We start from the raw sequence: 22,289 nt of genomic DNA, 5'->3' as shown, positions 1-22,289 counted from the left end.
CATTGGGGTTTGGAGGGATATAGTAAAGCCAAAGACGATATTACATAAAAATGTTACAACTACGTGTGTATACTATAGAAAATATGTTTTAACAAGGGAAACAATTTTTTTGATAGTTTTAAACTATCTTCGGAAATTTTGTTTTTATTTTAATGGATTCGGCCTGTGTAACAAAGCCTATTCTATACTAGAAAATAAGGATACAATACGCGAACCTATAAAAAAATAATTTTAAAATTTTTAGATACTGTTGAGTTTGATGACCCTTGAAAAAGGTTCAGGTAGATGAAACGGGTTTCAATTTTAAAGCCAGAAGTCATCGAAGAAAATTCTTTTAAAATAAAACAGATGCACTGTGCATTTAGAATCGGAAATGGAAATTTCTTGAAAATTTGCTTATATAAAATCTAACAGGAAAGCCGAAAAAAAACTTCCTATAATTACAAAAAACATAGAGCCAGGTAGTACTTATGCACGAATGATCATAAGTCGTTGTGGTAACCTCTGGTGAGACGACCAAAGCGAAAATATTGCTCAAAGAGGGAGAAAATGAAATTTTAATTCATAAAACAAACTTGTTTATTACTCCTTGTATCCATTTTTGTAGATGCTTTATTGTATTGTACTTTGCGCTTCTTCATTTATCCGTATCCTTCTTTCAAAATTTCTTATTTATAACAAATAAAATTTTAGAATATAATTTTGAAAACTTATTATAAATAGAAAAAATATAAAAAATTGTGTTATTGTATATCACAATTACATTATTAGTTTATAGTTTTGGGCTTCTTCTTACCTTGATCCCTAATGCCTGTGAGTTCCGGGTGTTCACATGTCTGGATTCCTTTAGAAACAAAATTTGTATTTGTGGTTTTATTTGTTTGCAAAATTAATTAAACAACATTAATTTTTAAAGAATATAATTTAACATTGTAAGGTATACCACAGAAAAAACAATTATATCTTAACATGAATTTTTGTTATTTCTATCAAGCATAAACCGCAAAAGCTACACTTAATTAAATCTTATTCTGATTTTTTGTGGATTTTTTTTAATTCCGTACCAATTTCTTCATTGCTTTATATGAACATCATTTATTGGATTATCAACCCAATTCTGTAATTAACTGTCAAATGCTTAAAAAAAATTACAATCAAAATATGCCTTCGAACAATCGGAATTAATAATAGTATATAGATATACTTTATTATGGTAAGTAATAACAAATTTTTGTTCTTTTTAGAGGGCAAGACCGCCTTTTTACGTGTAGATCATTCTACAGCTCCGTAAACTCATACTCCGCCCACATGGTGCGCAAAATTTTTATTGTTTGCCTATCTACTCTCGTTATTTTGACCATATTTCCCTTACATTCTAGTTAAAAAATCTTTAAAGTTAAACTTATTAATCGTTGCACCAATTGTTTTCACACTAATATTTGTCAATCTAACTATAATTGGAAAAGGGATGAAGTTTAAACATAAATTTACAATTTTCAAGACTGAGATTGTACTAATTTTACATAAATTAAATATTGTATATTTGTATTAATAATAACTATATTTACACAGCTTACTAAAGTATCTTACCATAAAGAAACTGTATATTTAAAATTTTAATTACATTTTAAGCATCATCTGTTCATCATACGCTTTTATAGTATTTGCTAATTTTATATTTTTTCTCATTGTTCAGCTTTTTTAAAATATAGGATAATAAATTTTAGTTGAGGATATATAAAAATTGACAAATTTTTCTTCATTTTGGCTGAATATTTTAAACTTGTTCATATTCCTTATTCATTTAGATTTTGTAATAAGATTAAGAAACTTTAAATGGCAAGCTAAAATGTGAACAAAAGTACGTTTTATCTGTAATAAAATTTTTTAAAAAACAAAAGTGTGTACAACACTGGTGTAACATCTAGTGTGGTGGCCAAAACAAAAATACTGTTCCAATTTAGAAATAATAAAAGGTCTCTTTTTTATACTATTGATTTGATTACTTTTAGGTTCTATCTTTGTAGACCCTGCATTATTATTTTTGCTACTATGAATATTCATGCGCTTCTTTTATAAAATTTTATTTATAATAAAAAAAATTCTAGAAAATTTATTTTTAAATATTAAAGAAATAAAATTAAAGTGGTGGATACTACAAAGACTTTTGTAAATTTTCTTTTAGATATTATTATTTACTTAAAAATTAATCTAGTTATCTATTATTTACAATTTAATAGTAATTTTTTTTAATCAACAAATAAAAATTCATTTATTTTAAATGCCTAATTTATATATGCTAATATTAATCATTTGGAATTACACTGACATTTTAGATATTTAACATAGTAGAATTGACATATTTCTTAAACATATGTTAAACAACGAATTTCAAATAGCTATAATATATATTGCTATTTATTATTGTAATAATTCAAAAATTGTTGTATCAGAATGAATTTATTTATTAAAAATTTACGTTTATTAAGTGTCTTTTGCTATTTTTAGTTAAATACAGCGTAGTTTTTGGCGATTAAAGCTTGGTTGGTTCGATTTAAATTATAACTAGAAAATTATATTTACCAAATCAACTAAATTTAATATCCCAAGCAATTTAATTGAAATTTTTAACATTTTCTTATGTAATAGCATTAGTTTTAAAATATATAAAAAACCATGTAAATTTTTATTTGTTTTTAAAAAGGTTATATTATCAAAAGTTTTAATGTATAATTTTATTGCGTTAATAAATAACACTAGAAATTAAAAAAATTGTAATATTTTGCAATTATAGCTTTTTGTATAATTTTTGATTTATCCCTTTTAATGAACACAAATCAAAATATTGCTGATTATTATGATCCATTAGAAGATGAAGAAGCAACTTTAATAATTACAGATATAAGATTTATTGTTGTCGACGAACCATCTTTTTTTAGAAGAATGTACAACAGTATAATAGAAATTTTTGAAGACGATGATTTTTTAATAGGTCTTTTTTCAATAAGCATTATTATTTCCCTTTCTTTTATTATTTATCTCGGATTGCATTTAATTGATTTAATATTTGATTCAGGAAAAGTTTTGCCGATTATAATTTAATTTTACATTAAAATTAATTTTTTGGTAAAAGTTATCTAAAAGAACTTTTAATTCAAAATTATTAACATTCGACAATTTCTATGTATTTTTATAAAATTCTTTAAGCTTTAAATTAATTATTAAACCTTACTAACCTTTTCATTTGTAGTTTAATTTCGTACAAAAATTTATGTAGTATTTTACACGCTAAGAATCTCGTCTTAACTCATTTCAACCTCTTTTACATCTATAAATAATAATTTACAATGATTTTATTAAATCTAGAAGAAGGTGTATAAAAGAAAAAAAAATAAATTATTAAATGCAACTTTTTTATTAATATTGTATTTAAAACTGAGGTACAATAATTTAAGTGATTTAACAAGCACAAAAATGTTTTTATATCTTTTTAATAAAAATTATAGATCAGAGTGTACAACCTAGAAATTAATTATTTAATAAAATATAAAAAGTTGTTAATAAAGCAAAAAAAATGTTAAATAAAAAATTAAAATAAATTACAGTATAACAATAATTGTAGCAGAAATTAATTTATGAAATTAACATCTGATCAATAATATAACTAAAATGTATTATTTTTTTCTATAAAATTATAAAAAATACAAAATATTAGTTTTACATATTCAACTGTAAGCCAAAACAAGACTATAAAGTTCAATAAAAAAGGTTTTATTATTGTTTATATGATTTCTAAATTCTTTGAAATGTTAATAGTATCTGATTGTATCAAACGCAGTATCAATTTGTTACAGTAGTGTTTTCATTTATCTTTATACTTGAGAAGGATGCTTATTATGCAATCATTCACATTTTTTATGAAAACAATTAACAATTTTTGATTGATATAAAGACAAAATATATTTTTTACATCCAGCAAAACTTTCTAAATAGAGTTGTAGTAAATGTAAATATTTATTTAGTATGATATTTTAAAAAAAAATACAAAAAAAGCGCAAACTATTAATGATGCTATATAGTACCATATTAACTTTTTAAAGTATTTTAAAAATCTTTAGGCGATACTTCATTTTTCAACCTAGAACCAACCAAATATTTACGTATACTTTTTATAAAATGTACAAAAAATTAAAGGGAAGAAAAGAAGAGATTAAGTCGCGTTAAATTTTTTTAATTCTAAATTTTTAATCATGCTAGTCGTAGATATACTCAAAGTCTTAATTATTAATTTTTAAATTTTTTTGTTTAGAAAGAACGCGTCTTTTGTTGTTATATGTATTTAACAATAAAAGTACTAGAGTTTAAAGACAATAATAATAATATGTTTGTTTCTTGTGATTGTTTTGTAATTTAAAATTACTTATTATCTAAATACTTGTAACCAAAAATTAAATTAAAATTTTAGAGATATTTTTTTAACTATTGTAATTTTTTTTTTGACTTAGGATTCAAAAATAATTAATACAAAAGTTTTAATCTATTATATAAACCATCTAGTTTTACAGTTACAAAAATATAGTACTATTAAATAAAAATATACAAACCATCCAAATACAATTCTGAAAATTTCACTTTACTATTTTTTAAGTCTTTTTACATCGCCATATTTTGATTCTAATCTTTTAATAAGAGTTTCTTGTCTACTATCTTGTCGATTAAGTAAATCTTCTAAAGATAATGAAAGATCAATGCCCATTTTTTTAGCCAATTCTTCTGCTTTTTTACTTTCATTTTTACGTTTTCTCATTTTTTTATCAAATTTTTCATATTTTTTGATTTTCCCTGCTTTAATTTCTTCTGTTAAAATGTCTCTAATCTTCTCTTCATCTTCTTCATTTGTACAAATTAAACTATCCATAATTTTGCGCATATCCCCTTTGTATTTTTCATAAGCCTTTATAATATCATTATATTCTTCATCAGAGCCTTTATAACGCTCAATAAACTCGTTAACGTTCATGTATTCGTGTGAATTATTTTTTATTGATTCAAAAGCTTCTATAACTTGGTCATAAAGTTCTCTGTTTCCCTTCGGCCGATCTGGATGATATTTATATCTTAATTTTTTAAAAGAGGTAATTATTTCTTCTGGTTTAGATTTTCGTGTGACTTGTAATATTTTATATGGATCTAACCTCTTCATTAGAAGGGTATCTAAAAGTATAAATTATTACAAGAAAAGCTTTTAAAATTTATTTTTAGACATTGTAAATATGTAACATCGTTTTGTTTAAAATAAAAAAAAACAGAAATGTCAAATACATCATAAACTTTATTAATAATTAGCACTTCTATCTTTTAAATATTTATATATAATTAATATGTTAAACTACAAAAAATATTAAAAATTTATTCAACATCTTTTTGGACATCTAGATCATCAAAATATTGTAAATTGTTATCAATCCAATACAATAAATCATTAATACTATCTTCATCACTGTAATCAAGAAGCTTAAAATCAATATTAACCAGATCTAAAATCTTATTATACAATAAATTTTCGTCACACTTATCATTCAAAGTCTCTAAAAAATCTTCAACTGTTTCTTTGCCAATTAGATCTACTTTTGTTAAAACGAAAGACATAAATACATTAAACCTTGACATAGAAATATAACCACACAAAATATTACCTAGAAATTTACCTACATCATTAATACTTTGACTCTCTATAAAATATAATATTCCTATTCTAAAAAATTTAGAAAAATATTCTACAATATTTAGAAAATCGTTAGAATGCATAAATAGCTCAATTTGACCAGGACAGTCAAAAACAAGGTATTCATTTGATAGATCTTCTACATCTATAACATCTATATTATTGTATAACTCCGAAAAAGCAATCATGACACTACCATTAGGCCCGAAATCACATTCTTCCATAATATCTGCTGTTGTAATGTAATCTCTAATGTCTATTATGTAATCATGACTTTCTCCAATTTGTGCGGGATCTAAATTTACCACATTAATTTGTCTGTGAATTAGTTTTCCGTGCTCGGTAAGCTTTTTACAAAAAGTTGATTTACCACTTCCTGCCGATCCAAAAATAAATATTGCATGTCCCATTTATGAACCCTTATTTAAAATTGTTTTTATGAAAAAAATAGGGCTAGATTTCATTGATAAGCAGATTTATAGATTAAAAAATAAGAACAGTAAAATATTTAATGATAAATTTATTGATAGAAATGTATATGATACATCTAAAATTAAGAAAAAATTAAATAAGAAAAAAAGAAAGTGTCTTAATTGGGATGATATAAAAGTTTATAGATCTAGAAATAAACCACTGTTTGTTAAGTTTGAAAAAAAGCATGAGTAATTATTATAAATTTTTAAATAAGAAATGTATTTTTTTGATCGTTTTTAACCCTAAATATTTTAAAATACAATAAAACTTTATACATTAAATTTGGATTTTAAATGGTTTTGTAGTTATTTATTTTACAAAATAACTTTACATTTATAAACAAAGGTAATATAGATTTTTTGTAATTGATCAAAATGTCACATTTTACACTTTATTTTAAAACACATAACAAGCATTTTTAACCAAATTTGTATATTGTAAACTTTCATAAAATAGCAATTTAAACAAATATTGTTAACAGAAATTAGAACATAAAAAATAGCAACTTTGTCATAAAGCAAGTTAAGGGTAAAAAAATTTTAAAATTATATCCTTTGTAAAGATTTTTCAATAAAATGTATTTGTATAAAATAAAACAATTATGTTAATTCCATCTTTTTTCTAAGTCTTTGTCATGCCGTTTTTTGACAAATAATTGTTTTTGGATTTCCAAAACAAAACTGATGGTCTGAAACAGTGTTTTGGAATGAAGCAATATTTAGAAATTACTATTTAAAGAAAAATAATTTTAAAATGATGCGTGAAGAAAATAAGAAGAGTATTAGAAAGCTATCTGGCCTTAGACATCGTTATGTAATAAATAGTTTTATTGGAAAGCATTACAAGTTTAGTAGCTACTCTTCGGGGCAAGACAGTCTTGTAATTTAAAGTCCTGCCTTGTAAAAAAAGTTAAATAGCTTATAATAACTAATTTAAAGTTATTTTTGTACTTTTTTTGACATCAATGACTGTTTTAAATCATAAAAGAATATTTAACTGTAATATTAAATAAAAACAACTTGTTACAATTTTCTAGAAAATCCAAAAAAGAATAAAGTTTACATAAATTTTAGGTGTTTTTCAAAACTTTTTGTCACACTTTTTACATATTACTGTACTATTAAAATTTGCAGCCAATCGACATAAAAAAAATTTATTCAGTTTACAAGGAAGTATTGAAAAATATTGATCTTTTCATTCTTCATTCGTGGCTTGAATTTAATAGCCATAACAATTACACCTAAAAAGATAAAAAATACTATAAACATAATGAATATTGCCAAAGATATAAATTTATCTATTCTTATCAGCTTCATGTCTTCTAAAGCTTCTTTTCCTGTTTTATAGCACGATTCGGAATCACACACAAAGCGTAAATTAGAAAGCGACACTTGAAGATTAAACTCAAAAGCATAATAAAGCGGCGAAATCCACGTTATCCAATAAGCAAAATTATGAAGTGTTTCTACATTTATAAAAATTCCGCTGAAAGCAGAAAAAAAGAGCAGTCCAAGTGCTCCAAACATAGAAGCTTCCCTAGGTGTACATGTTGCTACATTTACAAATATCGCATAAGCAACTGTAAAATTTGTTAAAAAAAAATGATTAATTAGAAACAGAGAAAAACGATAAAAATTATTATTTACCTGCGCTATCCAATATACTGGAATCATATATAATACAGAAGCAAAGTAAATTAATAAAAAGTCGAATATATATTCAGCTATGTACGCCTCAGTACTTGTGTACAACCCAAAAATTATCTCCCTTCTCGAAGCAAATCTAGAAATTGAGACTGAAGACAAAACTATACTTAATGATCTATCTATATTATTTAATAACAAAAAGCTTATAAGCCCATATCTTGTTTGTATATCTTCCTGTGTGTATCCTATTATCGGGTAAGCAATAATTGAAATAATAAAAAAAATTAATTTTTGCAATACAAGTGTCATATAAGCATCTTTAGAACGGGTAAAGATTTGCAGATGTCGTTTCATTATCAATGATATTTTTTTAAAACTTTTTTTTTGTTCTGTGTATTTTATAATTTGATATTCGGTCAAATCTTCGTTAATAGGATTATTTGTATACCATTTATGTTTTAATTCTCTTATTTTTTGTGTATCTTTTATTCTAGAACCTTCAGAGCTATAATCAATAGTTACCAATTCATTAACAAAATCGTTAGGATCCATTCCCGTCTCGCTATAAAATTTTCTGTACTGAGGATATGTTCCCTCAAATATAAACGAATGGTTCGCAAGAATAAATATTTTATCGCATCGTTTTAGTACCTCTTCATATGGTGCACTAATTGCTATTAGAATAGTTTTGGATCTTTTTGTTAATTTCTTCAAAAGCGTGAAAATTCTAGTTACATGCCATTTATCAAGATAATCAAATGGGTCATCAATTAGTATTATAGAGGGATCTTCTGCCAATACGGTACCAATATAAACAAGTTTTTTTTCTCCCTGAGACAATTCAAAGAGCATTTGACCAGATTTTTTATTGAGATCAAGAGTAGATATAATAAATTGCGTCTTTTCTTTTAATATAGAATCTGGTTCGTTTATGTTAAAAAAGTGAACTGCAAAATATATTGTTTCCCACACTGTCTGTTTTTCTAGAAAGTAAAATGTTTCATCTATTAGTACTACAATACTTCCAGTTTTTAATGATGAGGTGTGTATATTTTTTCTATCTCTATTATTATCATCAATACGAACATCTCCGCTTATAATCAAATCATTATTTAACCTTCCGGCCAAAATTTCAAATAAAACAGATTTACCAGAACCGGTTCCACCAACAACTACGGTTATTGAAGAGTTGTAAGCTTTTCCTGAACATTCATCTAAAATAAAAGTATCATTTGTTTTAACAGTAAGCTTTTTCCATATTAAATCTACCTTTGTGTCCATTAAGGGGAAATTGATTAATTGTTTAGTTAATTAAACAACCAATTTTTAACAACAAGTGCGTCATATATATCAACAATCTGATATTTTTAAAATGTCATTTTTTTATTAATTTATCAATTTTTACATTATTTATTGTTATTTCTTATAATGCATTTTTCGCTGCCATTAGTAAAATTATTTATATAAACGACTAAGGAATGGTTGCACAGCAAATCAAACTTCAGCATTATATATCTTGCATCCAATACAAGAGCAGAATTGAATACTTGCTTTTATGTTTTCGTTGACAAAAAGTTATTGTTTTGCACTTTGAATTGTATTGATATTTTAAATTAATTAAATGGATATAAATCTTGTTAAATAATTGCAAGAAAAGTAAAAAAATAAATTTCTAAAAAATTTAAATTTTTAAAAAGTTAATTACCTTTAAAAAATCAAAAATCTAAATTAAAAAAAGAAATCTTTTCTAGAACTATAGATTTTAAATTATACTTGTAGTTGTTTATATATTTTTGTAGAACAGAGAACAATTCTTTAAAAACTAAATTAAAGTCAAATAAAATAGTGAGTGTTACAACATTTGATTTTCTAAAAAATAAAAAGGATGCACGAATTGGTATTTAAAAACAAAATCCAATAAAAAGTTCTATAGTTTACATTTATAAAAGTAAAATATATTAATAATTTATTAACATTTCTTATAAACTGTAGATGTAATTTTACAGTGCAATTCTTCTACGCATTTAGATATTTCTGTCATTTCAGCAATAACTTTCTTATTTTCACATATTTCAAGTGTATCTAAATAAATATTATAAGCAATAAAAGTCATATCTTCAGCGTTGTCATCTTCAATACCCAACTTTTTATTGGTCTCTAAAATTTTTAAAATAGAAAAGGCTTCCATTCTAAAAAACTCTATTCTAAGTCTGTGATATTCAGGATTAAGCCGAATGCCCTTTAAAAACATAGCTCTCGAAGAATCAATATCGTCAATTTCATACAATTTTATAGCACAGAAAATCCACAGCTCCGCATCTCCCAAATTTTTTGAGCAATAAGTAGCATAAACATCTTTTAAATCGGCATGTAGCCCTTTTTTAATAGCGTAATCAGTAAACTTAACTATTATTTTTTTATCATTAAATCTATACAATGCTTCTTTATACAATTTAACTATTTTTTCCGAAATTCTTTTATCGTAATAGCAATAAGAAAGTTTTTTCTTTTTAATTCTTTTATCTCGAATGCTTTCAAGTGTAGTTTCACTTTCTATATATCGTAATATATCTAACAGTTTTTTATCAAATCTTTGCAATCTAAATTCATGTTTTTTTCTTGTTGTTATTATTTTTTGTAATTCTCCTGCAGAAAACACTCCCCTATTTTTATATTCTTCTAATTCTGGAATCATGCGTTCTAAATTTAATTGCACTTTTTCAGTCATGGGGTTTAAGATTTTACAAATTTAAAGTCTTAAAAAATTATAAAATATTTTAAAATTAAGATACAACTTTTTATAAAATTTTGCAATAATTTTTTATACAACTTTTAATAAAATTTTGCAATAATTTTTTATAAATATTTAGTGTCTGCATAAAAGTAAAAATGTGATATTTCTAAGCCCATGAACAAAGATAAATTTTTAGTAAAAAATAAAATAAATAAAATATCATTTAGTTTATTATCTTCAGAAGAAATTGAAAAAATATCGGTGCATACACTAACTACTAAAGATCTTTATGATGCAACTACAAAGTTGCCAATGCCAAATGGGCCTTTAGATAGAAGACTTGGTATAAGCAATAAAAAGGATACGTGTTTTACGTGTGGAGAAAATATAATTAATTGTTTAGGGCATTTTGGAAATGTAAAACTAGTACTTCCTGTTTTTAATATAGGTCTAATTAAGCAAACTTTATCTATTTTATCTTGTGTGTGTAAGACATGTGGAAGATTGCTTCTTTCTGATAAAAAGAAAATTTTATACAAGGATATGATTAGAGAGACAGCAAATAGAAATGATTTGGTGTTGATACAAAGGAAAATAGTTTTAGAATGTAAAAAAATGACAAAATGTGTATTATGTCACGCTTATAATGGAACAATAAAAAAAGGTACAGGATTTAAAATTTTGCACGAAATTGAAGTTGTAGAATTGAAAAATAGCGATACTAATAAATTACGGACAGAAGAAATAACAGGGTTTGATTTAGGAGCTACAAGTGAAAATAAAAATACAACGAATTCTAAAGCGAGACGAGATAAAAAAAATACTTTTAAGAAGTGCATAGATATAAATCCGCAAATGGCACTTAATATATTTTCACTGATAAAATCTGAGGATTACGAATTTCTTGGTTTAGAGGATTCTCCTGTAAAATTTATCATTCAAAATATTATCGTTCCGCCGGCGTGCATAAGACCGAGTGTTGGAATGGCAGAAAAAGACAGTACAAATGAAGATGATCTTACTATTAAAATATCAGAAATTATTCATACGAATGAGGTATTAAAAGAAAGTATTGATAGGGGCAATTCTATAAATATAATTAATGATGATTGGGAATCATTACAACTTCAGTGTGCTTTAATGGTTAATTCCGATTTACCACAAATAAATGTGCAATCACAACCAATTAAAGGTATTGTACAAAGATTAAAAGGCAAAAGTGGAAGATTTAGATGTAATTTAAGTGGTAAACGTGTGGATTTTAGTGGTAGAACGGTTATTTCACCAAATCCTAATCTTTCTATTGATCAAGTAGATGTACCAGAATTTATGGCGAAAATATTAACGATTCCAGAAAAGGTTACCAAATTTAATAAATCAAGATTGCAAAATTTAGTTAAAAATGGACCAAAAAGTTATCCAGGAGCCAACTATGTCATAGGCTCTAAATATAAAAAGTTTTTACTTTATGGTGGTAGAGATGAAGAATTAAATGAAGGTGATGTAGTGGAAAGACATTTAGTAAATGGTGATGTAGTTTTATTTAATAGACAACCTTCTTTACATAGAATGAGCATTATGTCCCATTTTGTAAATATTCATAAAAATAAAACTTTACGATTTAACGAATGCGTGTGTGCACCCTATAATGCGGATTTTGACGGCGATGAAATGAATATTCATGTACCACAAACAGTAGAAGCTATTTCGGAGTGTATTGAATTAATGGGTGTAAAAGAAAACATTGTTACTGCAAGACATGGAGAGCCTTTGATTGCGGCCACTCAAGATTTTATTACAGCTTTATATCTTATTACTTCAAGAGATACATTTTTTAATCGCCAAAAATTTGGTCAACTTTTGTCATGTTTTTGTGAAACAAGAATAAAAATAACACCAGCTATTGTACAACCTATTGAATTATTTACAGGAAAGCAATTAGTAGAAGCTATGATTCATAGCAGTTTAAAAAAGAAATCTGATGTTTTTAAACTTAATTTAAAAACTAAAAATAGATCATTTACAAATTTATGGCATGTAAATGACGGGTTTTTTGTTATTAAAAACGGTAATTATATGTTCGGTCGCATTGATAAAAATATTGTAGGTGGAGAATCAAAATGTAATAGTTTACTTTATGAATTATTAAAAATTGATAAACTATCTGCATCTGCAATGATGTTTAATATAACGAGAATTGCTTCTCGTTATTTAGGAGAAGTAGGGTTTAGTATTGGCCTTGTTGATGTATTACCCGGTTCATTATTACAGAAAAAGAAGACAGAAGTAGTGCATAAAGGATATGAAAAGTGTAAAGAAATAATAAAAGAAAATGATGAAAAAAGCAAAGAAACGGCAGAAATGGAAATTTCTTTTACATTAAATAAAATTAGGGAGGAGTGTGGGTCAATTTGTATAAATGAACTAAGTTATTACAATTCTCCAATTATTATGCAAGCATGTGGTAGTAAAGGTTCTAAAATTAATGTTTCACAAATGATAGCCTGTGTAGGACAGCAAATAATAAGTGGAAAACGTATACCGAATGGTATGTTAAATCGTACACTTCCCCATTTTGCTAAATTTAGCATAACACCAGAGTCAAAAGGATTTGTAGAAAATTCATTTTTTACAGGAATGACACCAACGGAGTTCTTTTTTCACGCTGTAAGTGGTAGGGAAGGTTTGGTTGATACAGCTGTTAAGACTGCCGAGACGGGATACACGCAGAGAAGGCTTATGAAAGCATTAGAAGATTTAAATGTAAAATATGATTATAGTGTAAGATCCTCATTTAATGAGATTATACAATTTAAATATGGTGATGATGGTATTGATCCAATTATTATGGAATGTGATGATTTTATAGACCTTGAAAAAGTTTACATTGCTGTAGAAACAAAATTGGAAGAATATAAAAATTTATGTGAAATTTCTCTACATTCTCTAGATACTATAGAGAATATGGTTATGTCATATTGTAATGATTTAAGACAAGATTTATTTATTCGGCAATATGGTCTTAGTATTTTAAATCAGAATTTTATTGATTCTATAGTAGATTTTTTTAGATTAAAATCTGATAACAAAATTTATTGTGATGGAAGATTTATTAGGATTTTTTATACCAGAGAATTTTTTAATTTGTTTTTTGATTTAATAAAACAAAAAATTAAAAACTGTTTAATAGAGCCTGGTACGGCAGTCGGTGCTATTGCTGGACAGAGTATTGGTGAACCTGGTACACAGATGACACTTAAAACGTTTCATTTTGCCGGTGTAGCTAGTATGAATATTACATTAGGAGTTCCTAGATTAATAGAAATTATCAATGCAGTTGTAAATATTAATACACCCATTATAAATGTATCCTTAGATAAAAATGATTTACTTAATGCACAAATTGTAAAAGGAAGAGTCTTAAAAGTGTTATTTAAAGACATTTGTAATCATGTCACAGACTCGGTTTGTAAAGATGGAATATTTATAGATTTTAAAATTGACTTAAATCTTATAAATAAATTACGTTTACAAATAGATATGAAATCTATAAAACAGAATTTAAATATAACAGAACAAATTACTATTATAAATGAAGATACATTGCGAGTTAATTTGAAAAATAGTATAAATCATGCTATTTACAATTTACAAAAATTAAAAAAGAAGATTATGAATACAAAGATAAATGGATTATCTTCAGTTAATAAAGTTTTAATTCACAATGACAAAGGAATGTTTAAATGTATAATTGAAGGATACGGTTTGCAGTCAATATTAGGACTTAAAGGTGTTGATTATACAACTACGACTAGTAATGCTATTTTAGAGATTCAAGAAGTATTAGGAATCGAGGCTGCTCGTGCGCATATTATTAGTGAGATTGAATACGTTGTGGGGAAGCATGGCATTAAAATTGATCCTAGACATGTAATGTTATTAGCAGATACAATGACTTATAAAGGCGAAGTGCTAGGAATTACTAGGTTTGGTATATCAAAGATGTCATGTAGTACACTTATGTTAGCTTCATTTGAGCAAACTAGTGAGCATTTGTTCGAGGCTGCAATACGAAGTCGATCTGATGAAGTTAAGGGGGTGAGCGAATCTATAATATTAGGTAAGAATATAGGAATAGGGACAGGAGAAGTTCAATTATTTTGGAATGACAACAAATTGTGATTTATTAAATTTTATAATTTCAAGTGAAGTATTTTTTTAAAGTTTAATTAAACGATTTTGGTTTTAATTAAAAAGTATAAAAAAATTGTATAATTAATGCAATATCAGAAAATAAGTCTAGAGTCATAATATCTGTAATTTAATGTGGTGTGTAGCAAAATGTGTCATAAAAATAAATAAATTTTATTGTTTTTTGTTGCAAATAGCTTACAATAATTATGCAAAAAATAAATAATGTACAAAACTTTACAATGTTTGAGATCTAAATGAAAAATTAAGAAATTTCAAGTATATACAAAAGCATAAAGAATAGCTAAAAACTTGTATTAAACACATATTTATCTAAACATAAAGTTTACTATTTTTTTGTTTTTGGATTACTATCATAGATTTAAAAAGACTTTGTTTAGAAATTTTATAATAAATTAAACTTAGAGATAACTAAATTTTTAAGAAAAAATTATAACATTTATTTAAAATTTCAAGATAACTAAATGTGTTTGAATGACTAGGCTACAAAAAGTTAATCTTGGTGTCATTAAATAAACAAACTTTTGATCGTTATTGATAAGTTTACATTTGTGTTAAACAATATTTTTTTCTATATTTAGATAATATCGAATTATCAGTTATGCTTGATTTTGTATAAACAAAATGACATAAACATTTGTTTGTTTTTTTTTACTATAAATAAATCAGTTTATTCAAGGGCATGAACTTTTTTCTGTTTTTTTATACCTCTCTAGTTACAATGTCTAGTTTGTATGATGTACCAGGTTACACTAAAGATACATTATATAATGTATATTATGAGTATCAGTTGCATCTAACAGAAAACATAAATAATATGATCATTTGTGATGACATTAAACAAACTTTAGTCGAGGACATTCCACTTAACGTAGATATCAAAAAATGCGAATTCAATATAGCTATTTTAGACGTGGGAGGTAGCTTTTTCAAGATAGCTGTTATAAATATAAAAGTAGTAGATGGAAAATTAAAAACTGAAACAACTTCTGTTAAAAATTTCGAATATCCTATTGAATCAAAAAATGAACAAATCTTCTGGTACGACTGGGTATCAGACAAGTTTGTAGAATACATGCTCAATAATGATATAAAGACAGATCTGTCTAGTTTAATATTTTCATATCCTATAAAATATAAGGGTGGAAAGTCTATGCCGATGGCTTTAGCAAAACATTGGTGCTTTGAATTTGAAGAAACTTTGAAATCAGATCTTAAAGAGACTTTAAATCATGCAATAAAAAATAAATTATTTGATAATTTAACATCCTTAGATTCAACTGTAGATTCTACTGGACTTCTTGTGAATTGTGTTTTAAATGATTCTGTAGCTACGTTTTTATCATCAAAAGTGATACTAGATGACATTGCAATAGGCATTATTTTAGGAACTGGGACAAATGGTTCATTTATAATTAAATGCGAGGATAAAGAATATGTTTACAACGCTGAGTGGGGTTCTTTTGTTCCTAAAAGTCTTGCACTTACAGATGAAGAAACGGATTTTATAAACAGTTTACAAAAGAAATATAATTTAATGGATATATTAATAGGAAATGGCTATAAATGTGGCCTTATTAATCAGATTATTAAGACCAGAAGCCTAAATTTAATAGAAATTGAAGGTGATTGTGTAAAACATATACTTCAAAAAGATGATGACGACGAACACAAAATTATTCTTCAAAAATTGATTTATAGATCGAGACAATTAATGTCAATGTTAGTATGTGGTTCTATAAATGTTATTAAAGCAAATAAAATATGTATTTTATTAAATGGATCAGGATATAGCGATGATTGTGAAAGACAAGCTCTTTTAAAAATGATTCAAAATTATGCAAAAGAAATTTGTGGTCTCGATGTAGAAATAAAAATACACTACGAGGAAGGTCTAACATTTATCGGCGCGGCGTATTATTCGCTTGTAAAATTTTTAAATGAAAACGTGAAACCGAAAAAAACAATGAATTAAATTGTTATGTAATTTATTTTTTTGTAATATTGTATTTTATGTAAAGTAACTAACATCACAAATCTGTAACAAAATAGTATAAAATTTTCATATCGATAATGTACCTTTTAAAATTTAATCTTATAAAATTTAAAATAATTATCTAAAGTCTATAAAGATTATAATTATTTTTTTTCGTCATAATTAAAAAAATAAATAATATCAAATACTAATTGAATTTTAAAACTATGTATAAGCATTGTTTTTATTTAATGTATTGTATAAATTATTAATTTAAATGTATTCTAAAATTTAATTTATTTGTTAAATTAATAAAGATCTAATTCTTATATAAAAATAACCATATTTTAATTATTATGCCTATTTAAATACGACATTGCGTGTAAATCAATTAAAGATTATGACGTATAATTTTTTTTATGAATGCCGGTATAAATGTATTAGATTCATAGGTTTAAAGATAAGTGTTTGACTATTGATTTTGTACATTACTATAAAACATTTAAATTTTTGGTGTGTATAAAAGCAATACATAAGTATTAATTTAATTTCTATTAAAAAGAAATGTATTATATTTTTAACGTATAGATTTCAAAAATACTTTTTTAAAACAAATTTGTATAAACAGTATTATTTATATTAAATTGATCTTACACTACTTCAAGCATAATTTTAATATTTTATTAACACAATAAGTTGTTTTTAACTTTATTTATCGTAATACAGGGGTCTAATTAGTCTTAAGTTTACATCATAAACATTTTAAAATTAAAAAAACAATTGTAAAATAATGCTTTAGAAATACTTTTTAATTTAAAATATTTTGCGCGAAAGTAATGTGAATTTTGTTATATAAAATTATTTATGCGACAATTATAAAAAATTGACCTACAACTTAAATACATAGTCTAAACTCATATACATAAATATATAAACAGAGAATGATTTGATAAATTACTAACTTAAAAAATTGGCTTTGATACAAAAGCTTCTTTTATTAAAAATAAACTTAAATATTAGCCACGTTAAAAGTTATGCCAAAAAAGTTTAATGCATAAATAACTAAAGGTTTTGCATGAATTCCGTTAAAATAAAAATAAAAAAAATAAATTTCGACGATCTAAAAAATTTAATCGTAAAACGGGATATTAGCTATATTTTGACAAATAAAAAAAAATAAGCCAAGTATGATAGCAAAAGGCTTTAAATACTATAAAAAAGAAAAACAAAAATGAAGTTGTGTGGTATTGTTATAGAAAAAAAGTTGTTCAGGAAAGGTTCGCATAAATTTAAGTACATACGAATTGATTAACAATAGATTTAAGCTCTAGTCTCGTGAACCCATAATTGTTTCTTTTATGAGAGCATTAAATATTCTTCAAAACATTTATATTGATTTCGCTTAAAAAACTTGCTTTTTATTGAAGCGATATCAAAAAATTAAGTAAGTTTAGATGACATACAGTATGTTTCAAAAAAAGGAATATTCTTCGGTGCTGCATGCAAGCTAAGTCAGGTTATGGTAAAAATGTTTATTTTCAACTGTAAAATTTTTAAATGTATGTTTTTACAGCGTATTTGGTTTTTTTTGTTTTACATTAAATGATAAATCTAAAAAAAATTGTTTTAAAAAAAGGGAATATTTTTATTTTAATACTTAGTATGATTTCATTTTGCTCTAAAACATGCTAAAGATCTTTTGTAATAGCTTAAAACCAATTTTTGACACAATTCTAATTAAATTTTGCCATTCACGTACTATTATTTCTTTCAATTTATTTAAACTTTTAAGGCGATATTGTGACAATTTCTGCTTTATAATAGCCCAAAGTGTCTCAATTGGAGTTAAATCTAAAGATTGAGCAGGCAAGAAAAGAAGTTTTAATTGTTTTGACTTGAATACAGCTTTGCAGTATGCTTGGGATCATTGTCTTGTTGAAAAATGTAATCTTGCAGATCCATTAATCTAGCCGAATCAGGTAAATTATCAGATAAAATATTCACATAGTATTCAGATTTCACTTTACCTTTAATAAAAACAAGCTTTCCTGCATCAAAGTATGAAAAACATCCCCATACCATTACCGACCTTTCACCATGCTTTACAGACGCAGACAAATTACATGTCTAATGGTCTGCATCGACTACACGCCAAACAAAAACTTTACCATCAGCGCCAAAGGGTTGAACTTGCCCTCATCTGAAAAAACTATCTCCTTTTTCTCATTATCTAATAGTAGTAAAAATTATCTACTTTTCTAGAACCGGCACAAAATGTTTTTTTTTGAAAGGAGTGGTTTTTTTATTGGAGTAAAAGCTCTAATATTATAATCATTAAGTGTCCTTTTTGTAGTTGAATAACAAACCCTCTGATTGATCTTCGCTTACAAAGCAATAGATAGTTTTCTTAATGATGTTTTGGGTTTTTTTATTAATTTTAAGTAAAGCTGTAACATCATTAGCTTGTAACCTCTTTTTCCTACCACACCCTCTGGATCATTCAACCGTGCTTTTTTTTCATATTTTTTACAATTTTAGATACTGTACTTTGTGAAATCTTAAATTTTCTTACGATTTTGACTCGAGGCATTTCTTAGTTAGAAAGTAAAATAATTTCAATTTTGCTTTTTAAAGCAATTACATACAGGGTTAATTTTATAAAATATAAAAAAATATTTGGCGGGAGAAATTGTAAATTTTGAGCCAAAAGTTATAATATCTTTTTTTTGAAACAGAAAAAAATAATTAAAGGTCTAGGCTTCAAAAAGCTGTAAAATTTAAGAAGTTGTAGTGCAAAATTGTCCTAATAAATCAAAAAAATCTTTACTTGTAGGATAAATAGGCAAACAAAAATATTTCTTTTTTTAAAACAAATGTAGAAAAAATTAATTTTGAATTCATTCGTGGTATTAAACAAAACATAAGAAGAAAAATTTCTAAACTGACAAACTAATAACTTGAAGCAAATTTTGATATTCCCATTTAATTGATAACTACATTATCTAATTAAAAGTTTTTACAATATGGTAGCTTTAAAGGTGGAAACAAAGACTTATTATTTTTTAGAACAATAAAGCTGTTGAAAAGGCTTAAATTACTCTTTTGTTTTCGGCTGATTGTACATTTAAAATTTGTTTAGCTCATCTTTATCAACTCTTTATAATACATATAAATACAAATGGCAAGTTTTTTCTTTAATCTATGCTTTACTGCTAAATAAAGGGGAAAGTTGTTATAAGGAAGTATTTCGAATAATTTAACGTAACCTTTCACATTTACGTGTAAATGATTTAATTATAAATTTTGAATAAGCGATTATAAATGCATCTAGAGCAATTTTTCCGCCTTGTAGAATAAAAATTTATTTGTTTTATTATTCTCAAGCAGTTTATAAAATCCTTTTGCTAAAGAATTAAAACAAAATTTATAAGTGATTAAGCATTTGGGTTGTATATTTAATGCATAATTGGTTTGGTAGTTATCAAATCTAGATATCGATATAATTTCTATATTTTATAAAAATTAATTACTTTTTTAACTTAAGTTGAAAGAAGATGAATTTAATAAGATTTTTTTGTAAATTTAGATATATATGGCCGAATTACATCTAATATACCGCTTACAAATAATCTTGCAGAAGAATTTAAATATTTTTTAACAAAAGAATCGTAAGTAAATATCCAACTTTGTTTCGGTTTGTTGACAAATTACAGATTTTATATTTAAATAAAGAACCGGAAGTATTGAAAGCTAAGGTTAGAAGTATCAACATGCATAAACGCCTTGAGAGAGCAATTTATAAGGTCCTACTAAATGAACTTTTGTAGTTTAATTATACTTATAATGTTGCAAAATTGAAAAAAATGGCTTCTTTTTTACGATTTTCATGAACAGTTAGAAATAATTTTTAGTTTAAAAAAAAGTTAAATTATTGTTTTTTTTATTACGGCGAAATTGTGATTTACTTCTAGCCATACATTACTTAAAATTAAATTTTTGTATTAAGTATGGCGGAAAATATATTATCAAAAACGATTAGCGCTGTAATCATCAGTGTACATTCTGTTGCTATCTTAATATTATTTAAGAAGAGGTACCATAATTGCATCGGTTTTTTTAATTAAAAAAGGTTTTAAATCGTCATCAATAATATCATAGTTTACTTTGTACAATCATATATTTTTGAATTTTACTTAGTTTTAAATAATTTTTAAATACTTAAATATAGATTTAAGTTGCAAAATTATCTTTCTTTTTATAAAATAAATTAATTTAAAGAAAGCAAAAATCAGTAATTAAATAAGGTTTGATTTAGATAACAGAAGTACTGCCAAATATATATTTAAAATAAGAAGATTATACTGTTTACTCTAAATATAAATATTTTAAAGAAAGTATAAAAGTTTTAAAAATACTAATTTTTTAATAACTAAAGCTAAGAAAGTTAAAATATAAATAATTTCTATACTTTTTATCTCATTTGTTAATTATTTTTTTTTGATCATTAATAGTTTCTGAGTTATTTTTAAATAACTTCTAAGACTTACACAAATCAACATGATTTTTTTAATTTAAATTGGGTTTTTTGCTTTTTTAAAAATAAATTAAAAGCCCTTATGTTTGTGTTTTGTTTTTTTAAAATATTTTGTAGTACAAATTCGCATTATAACAATTATGAGAATCGTGTAATACCTGTTTTTGAACAGAGAAGTATGTTTGTAAGAAAAAATAAGCCATTTATAAAGTTAACGTACAGTGAAAAACTTCGCTTTTTTTCCGATCTAAACTCTTCTATTGTATCAATACTTGTATGGAATAAAATGATGAGGAGCAGATCTGTAGAATTTGGAAAAGCATACTATAATTGCTTTTTCTACGAAAGGTTAATTACAAACTCCATTGTTTTTATTGATAAATTAGAAAACGTAACTATGTATAATTTTGTTGAACTATTAAGAAAGGTTTTGATATTTGAGTCAGATAAATGGATTTATTCATCAAAGATTGCGTCATTGGAGACAATTCTTTTTTGTACAAATAAAAGTAGTAAACTGACTAAACAAATGATTTTATACACAATAAAAGATATGCTAAGATTTCTTTCTAGTTATAAAGAATATATTGCCGAACTGCGTCATATTTGTCAACTTAACAGAAATATTTTTTGTGGCATATTAAGAAGAGTAAAAAATACTAATTACTTTGGAGGAGTCCTGTTTTTACAAAAATTTATCGATACAATTATAGAAGACCGGGTAGTAGAAGAAATAACAGATTGCATTGAGTTACTCTCTATTTTTTTACGCGAGAATGCTATTTTAAAATTTTTTTCTAGTCAGGTTATTTAAGCATTTAAACTTTTTTAGTTTTCTTTTATTTTTATTAAATTAGAAGTGTATTTTATATACGAATTAAAAAAATGTGCAGAGTTTATTTAAGTAATTTATTGCTTAGAAAAACCTTTAAATATATAAAAAAACTAAATTATGTATGCTATAATGTTGATAGCACCATATTTTTAAA

General features: G+C 25.0%; 9 protein-coding genes across 9 annotated transcripts; 5 read left to right on the top strand and 4 right to left on the bottom strand.

Annotated features, from left to right (window-relative positions):
- Positions 1 to 2,826: 2,826 nt before the first annotated feature.
- AAJ76_4100019463 (hypothetical protein) lies at positions 2,827 to 3,102 on the top strand (the record flags this gene model as incomplete). The annotated part of the gene is made up of 1 exon (XM_024475582.1): positions 2,827 to 3,102. The coding sequence occupies one exon, from the start codon at positions 2,827 to 2,829 to the stop codon at positions 3,100 to 3,102; it is 276 nt and encodes a 91-aa protein (XP_024330614.1).
- Positions 3,103 to 4,636: 1,534 nt separating this feature from the next.
- Positions 4,637 to 5,203, bottom strand: AAJ76_4100017087 (hypothetical protein; the record flags this gene model as incomplete). The annotated part of the gene is made up of 1 exon (XM_024475581.1): positions 4,637 to 5,203. One exon carries the CDS (start codon positions 5,201 to 5,203, stop codon positions 4,637 to 4,639), a length of 567 nt encoding a protein of 188 aa, XP_024330613.1.
- A 206-nt stretch (positions 5,204 to 5,409) lies between these two features.
- Positions 5,410 to 6,135, bottom strand: AAJ76_4100016155 (atp binding protein; the record flags this gene model as incomplete). Its single annotated transcript, XM_024475580.1, has 1 exon — positions 5,410 to 6,135. One exon carries the CDS (start codon positions 6,133 to 6,135, stop codon positions 5,410 to 5,412), a length of 726 nt encoding a protein of 241 aa, XP_024330612.1.
- Positions 6,136 to 6,952: 817 nt separating this feature from the next.
- Positions 6,953 to 7,087, top strand: AAJ76_4100015337 (hypothetical protein; the record flags this gene model as incomplete). The annotated part of the gene is made up of 1 exon (XM_024475579.1): positions 6,953 to 7,087. The coding sequence occupies one exon, from the start codon at positions 6,953 to 6,955 to the stop codon at positions 7,085 to 7,087; it is 135 nt and encodes a 44-aa protein (XP_024330611.1).
- Positions 7,088 to 7,356: 269 nt separating this feature from the next.
- AAJ76_4100013164 (abc transporter) lies at positions 7,357 to 9,126 on the bottom strand (the record flags this gene model as incomplete). The annotated part of the gene is made up of 1 exon (XM_024475578.1): positions 7,357 to 9,126. The coding sequence occupies one exon, from the start codon at positions 9,124 to 9,126 to the stop codon at positions 7,357 to 7,359; it is 1,770 nt and encodes a 589-aa protein (XP_024330610.1).
- Positions 9,127 to 9,814: 688 nt separating this feature from the next.
- AAJ76_4100011717 (u3 small nucleolar rna-associated protein 6) lies at positions 9,815 to 10,573 on the bottom strand (the record flags this gene model as incomplete). Its single annotated transcript, XM_024475577.1, has 1 exon — positions 9,815 to 10,573. The coding sequence occupies one exon, from the start codon at positions 10,571 to 10,573 to the stop codon at positions 9,815 to 9,817; it is 759 nt and encodes a 252-aa protein (XP_024330609.1).
- A 180-nt stretch (positions 10,574 to 10,753) lies between these two features.
- AAJ76_4100011536 (dna-directed rna polymerase subunit alpha) lies at positions 10,754 to 14,761 on the top strand (the record flags this gene model as incomplete). The annotated part of the gene is made up of 1 exon (XM_024475576.1): positions 10,754 to 14,761. One exon carries the CDS (start codon positions 10,754 to 10,756, stop codon positions 14,759 to 14,761), a length of 4,008 nt encoding a protein of 1,335 aa, XP_024330608.1.
- Positions 14,762 to 15,473: 712 nt separating this feature from the next.
- On the top strand, positions 15,474 to 16,766 carry AAJ76_410006816 (hexokinase; the record flags this gene model as incomplete). Its single annotated transcript, XM_024475587.1, has 1 exon — positions 15,474 to 16,766. One exon carries the CDS (start codon positions 15,474 to 15,476, stop codon positions 16,764 to 16,766), a length of 1,293 nt encoding a protein of 430 aa, XP_024330607.1.
- Positions 16,767 to 21,382: 4,616 nt separating this feature from the next.
- On the top strand, positions 21,383 to 22,114 carry AAJ76_41000907 (hypothetical protein; the record flags this gene model as incomplete). Its single annotated transcript, XM_024475588.1, has 1 exon — positions 21,383 to 22,114. The coding sequence occupies one exon, from the start codon at positions 21,383 to 21,385 to the stop codon at positions 22,112 to 22,114; it is 732 nt and encodes a 243-aa protein (XP_024330606.1).
- Positions 22,115 to 22,289: the final 175 nt, after the last annotated feature.

Source organism: Vairimorpha ceranae (assembly GCF_000988165.1).
Source record: "Vairimorpha ceranae strain PA08 1199 chromosome Unknown NODE_41, whole genome shotgun sequence".
NCBI lineage: Eukaryota > Fungi > Microsporidia > Nosematidae > Vairimorpha > Vairimorpha ceranae.
The sequence above is the reverse complement of the archived record's forward strand: the minus strand, read 5'-3'. Positions and strand labels throughout refer to the sequence as shown.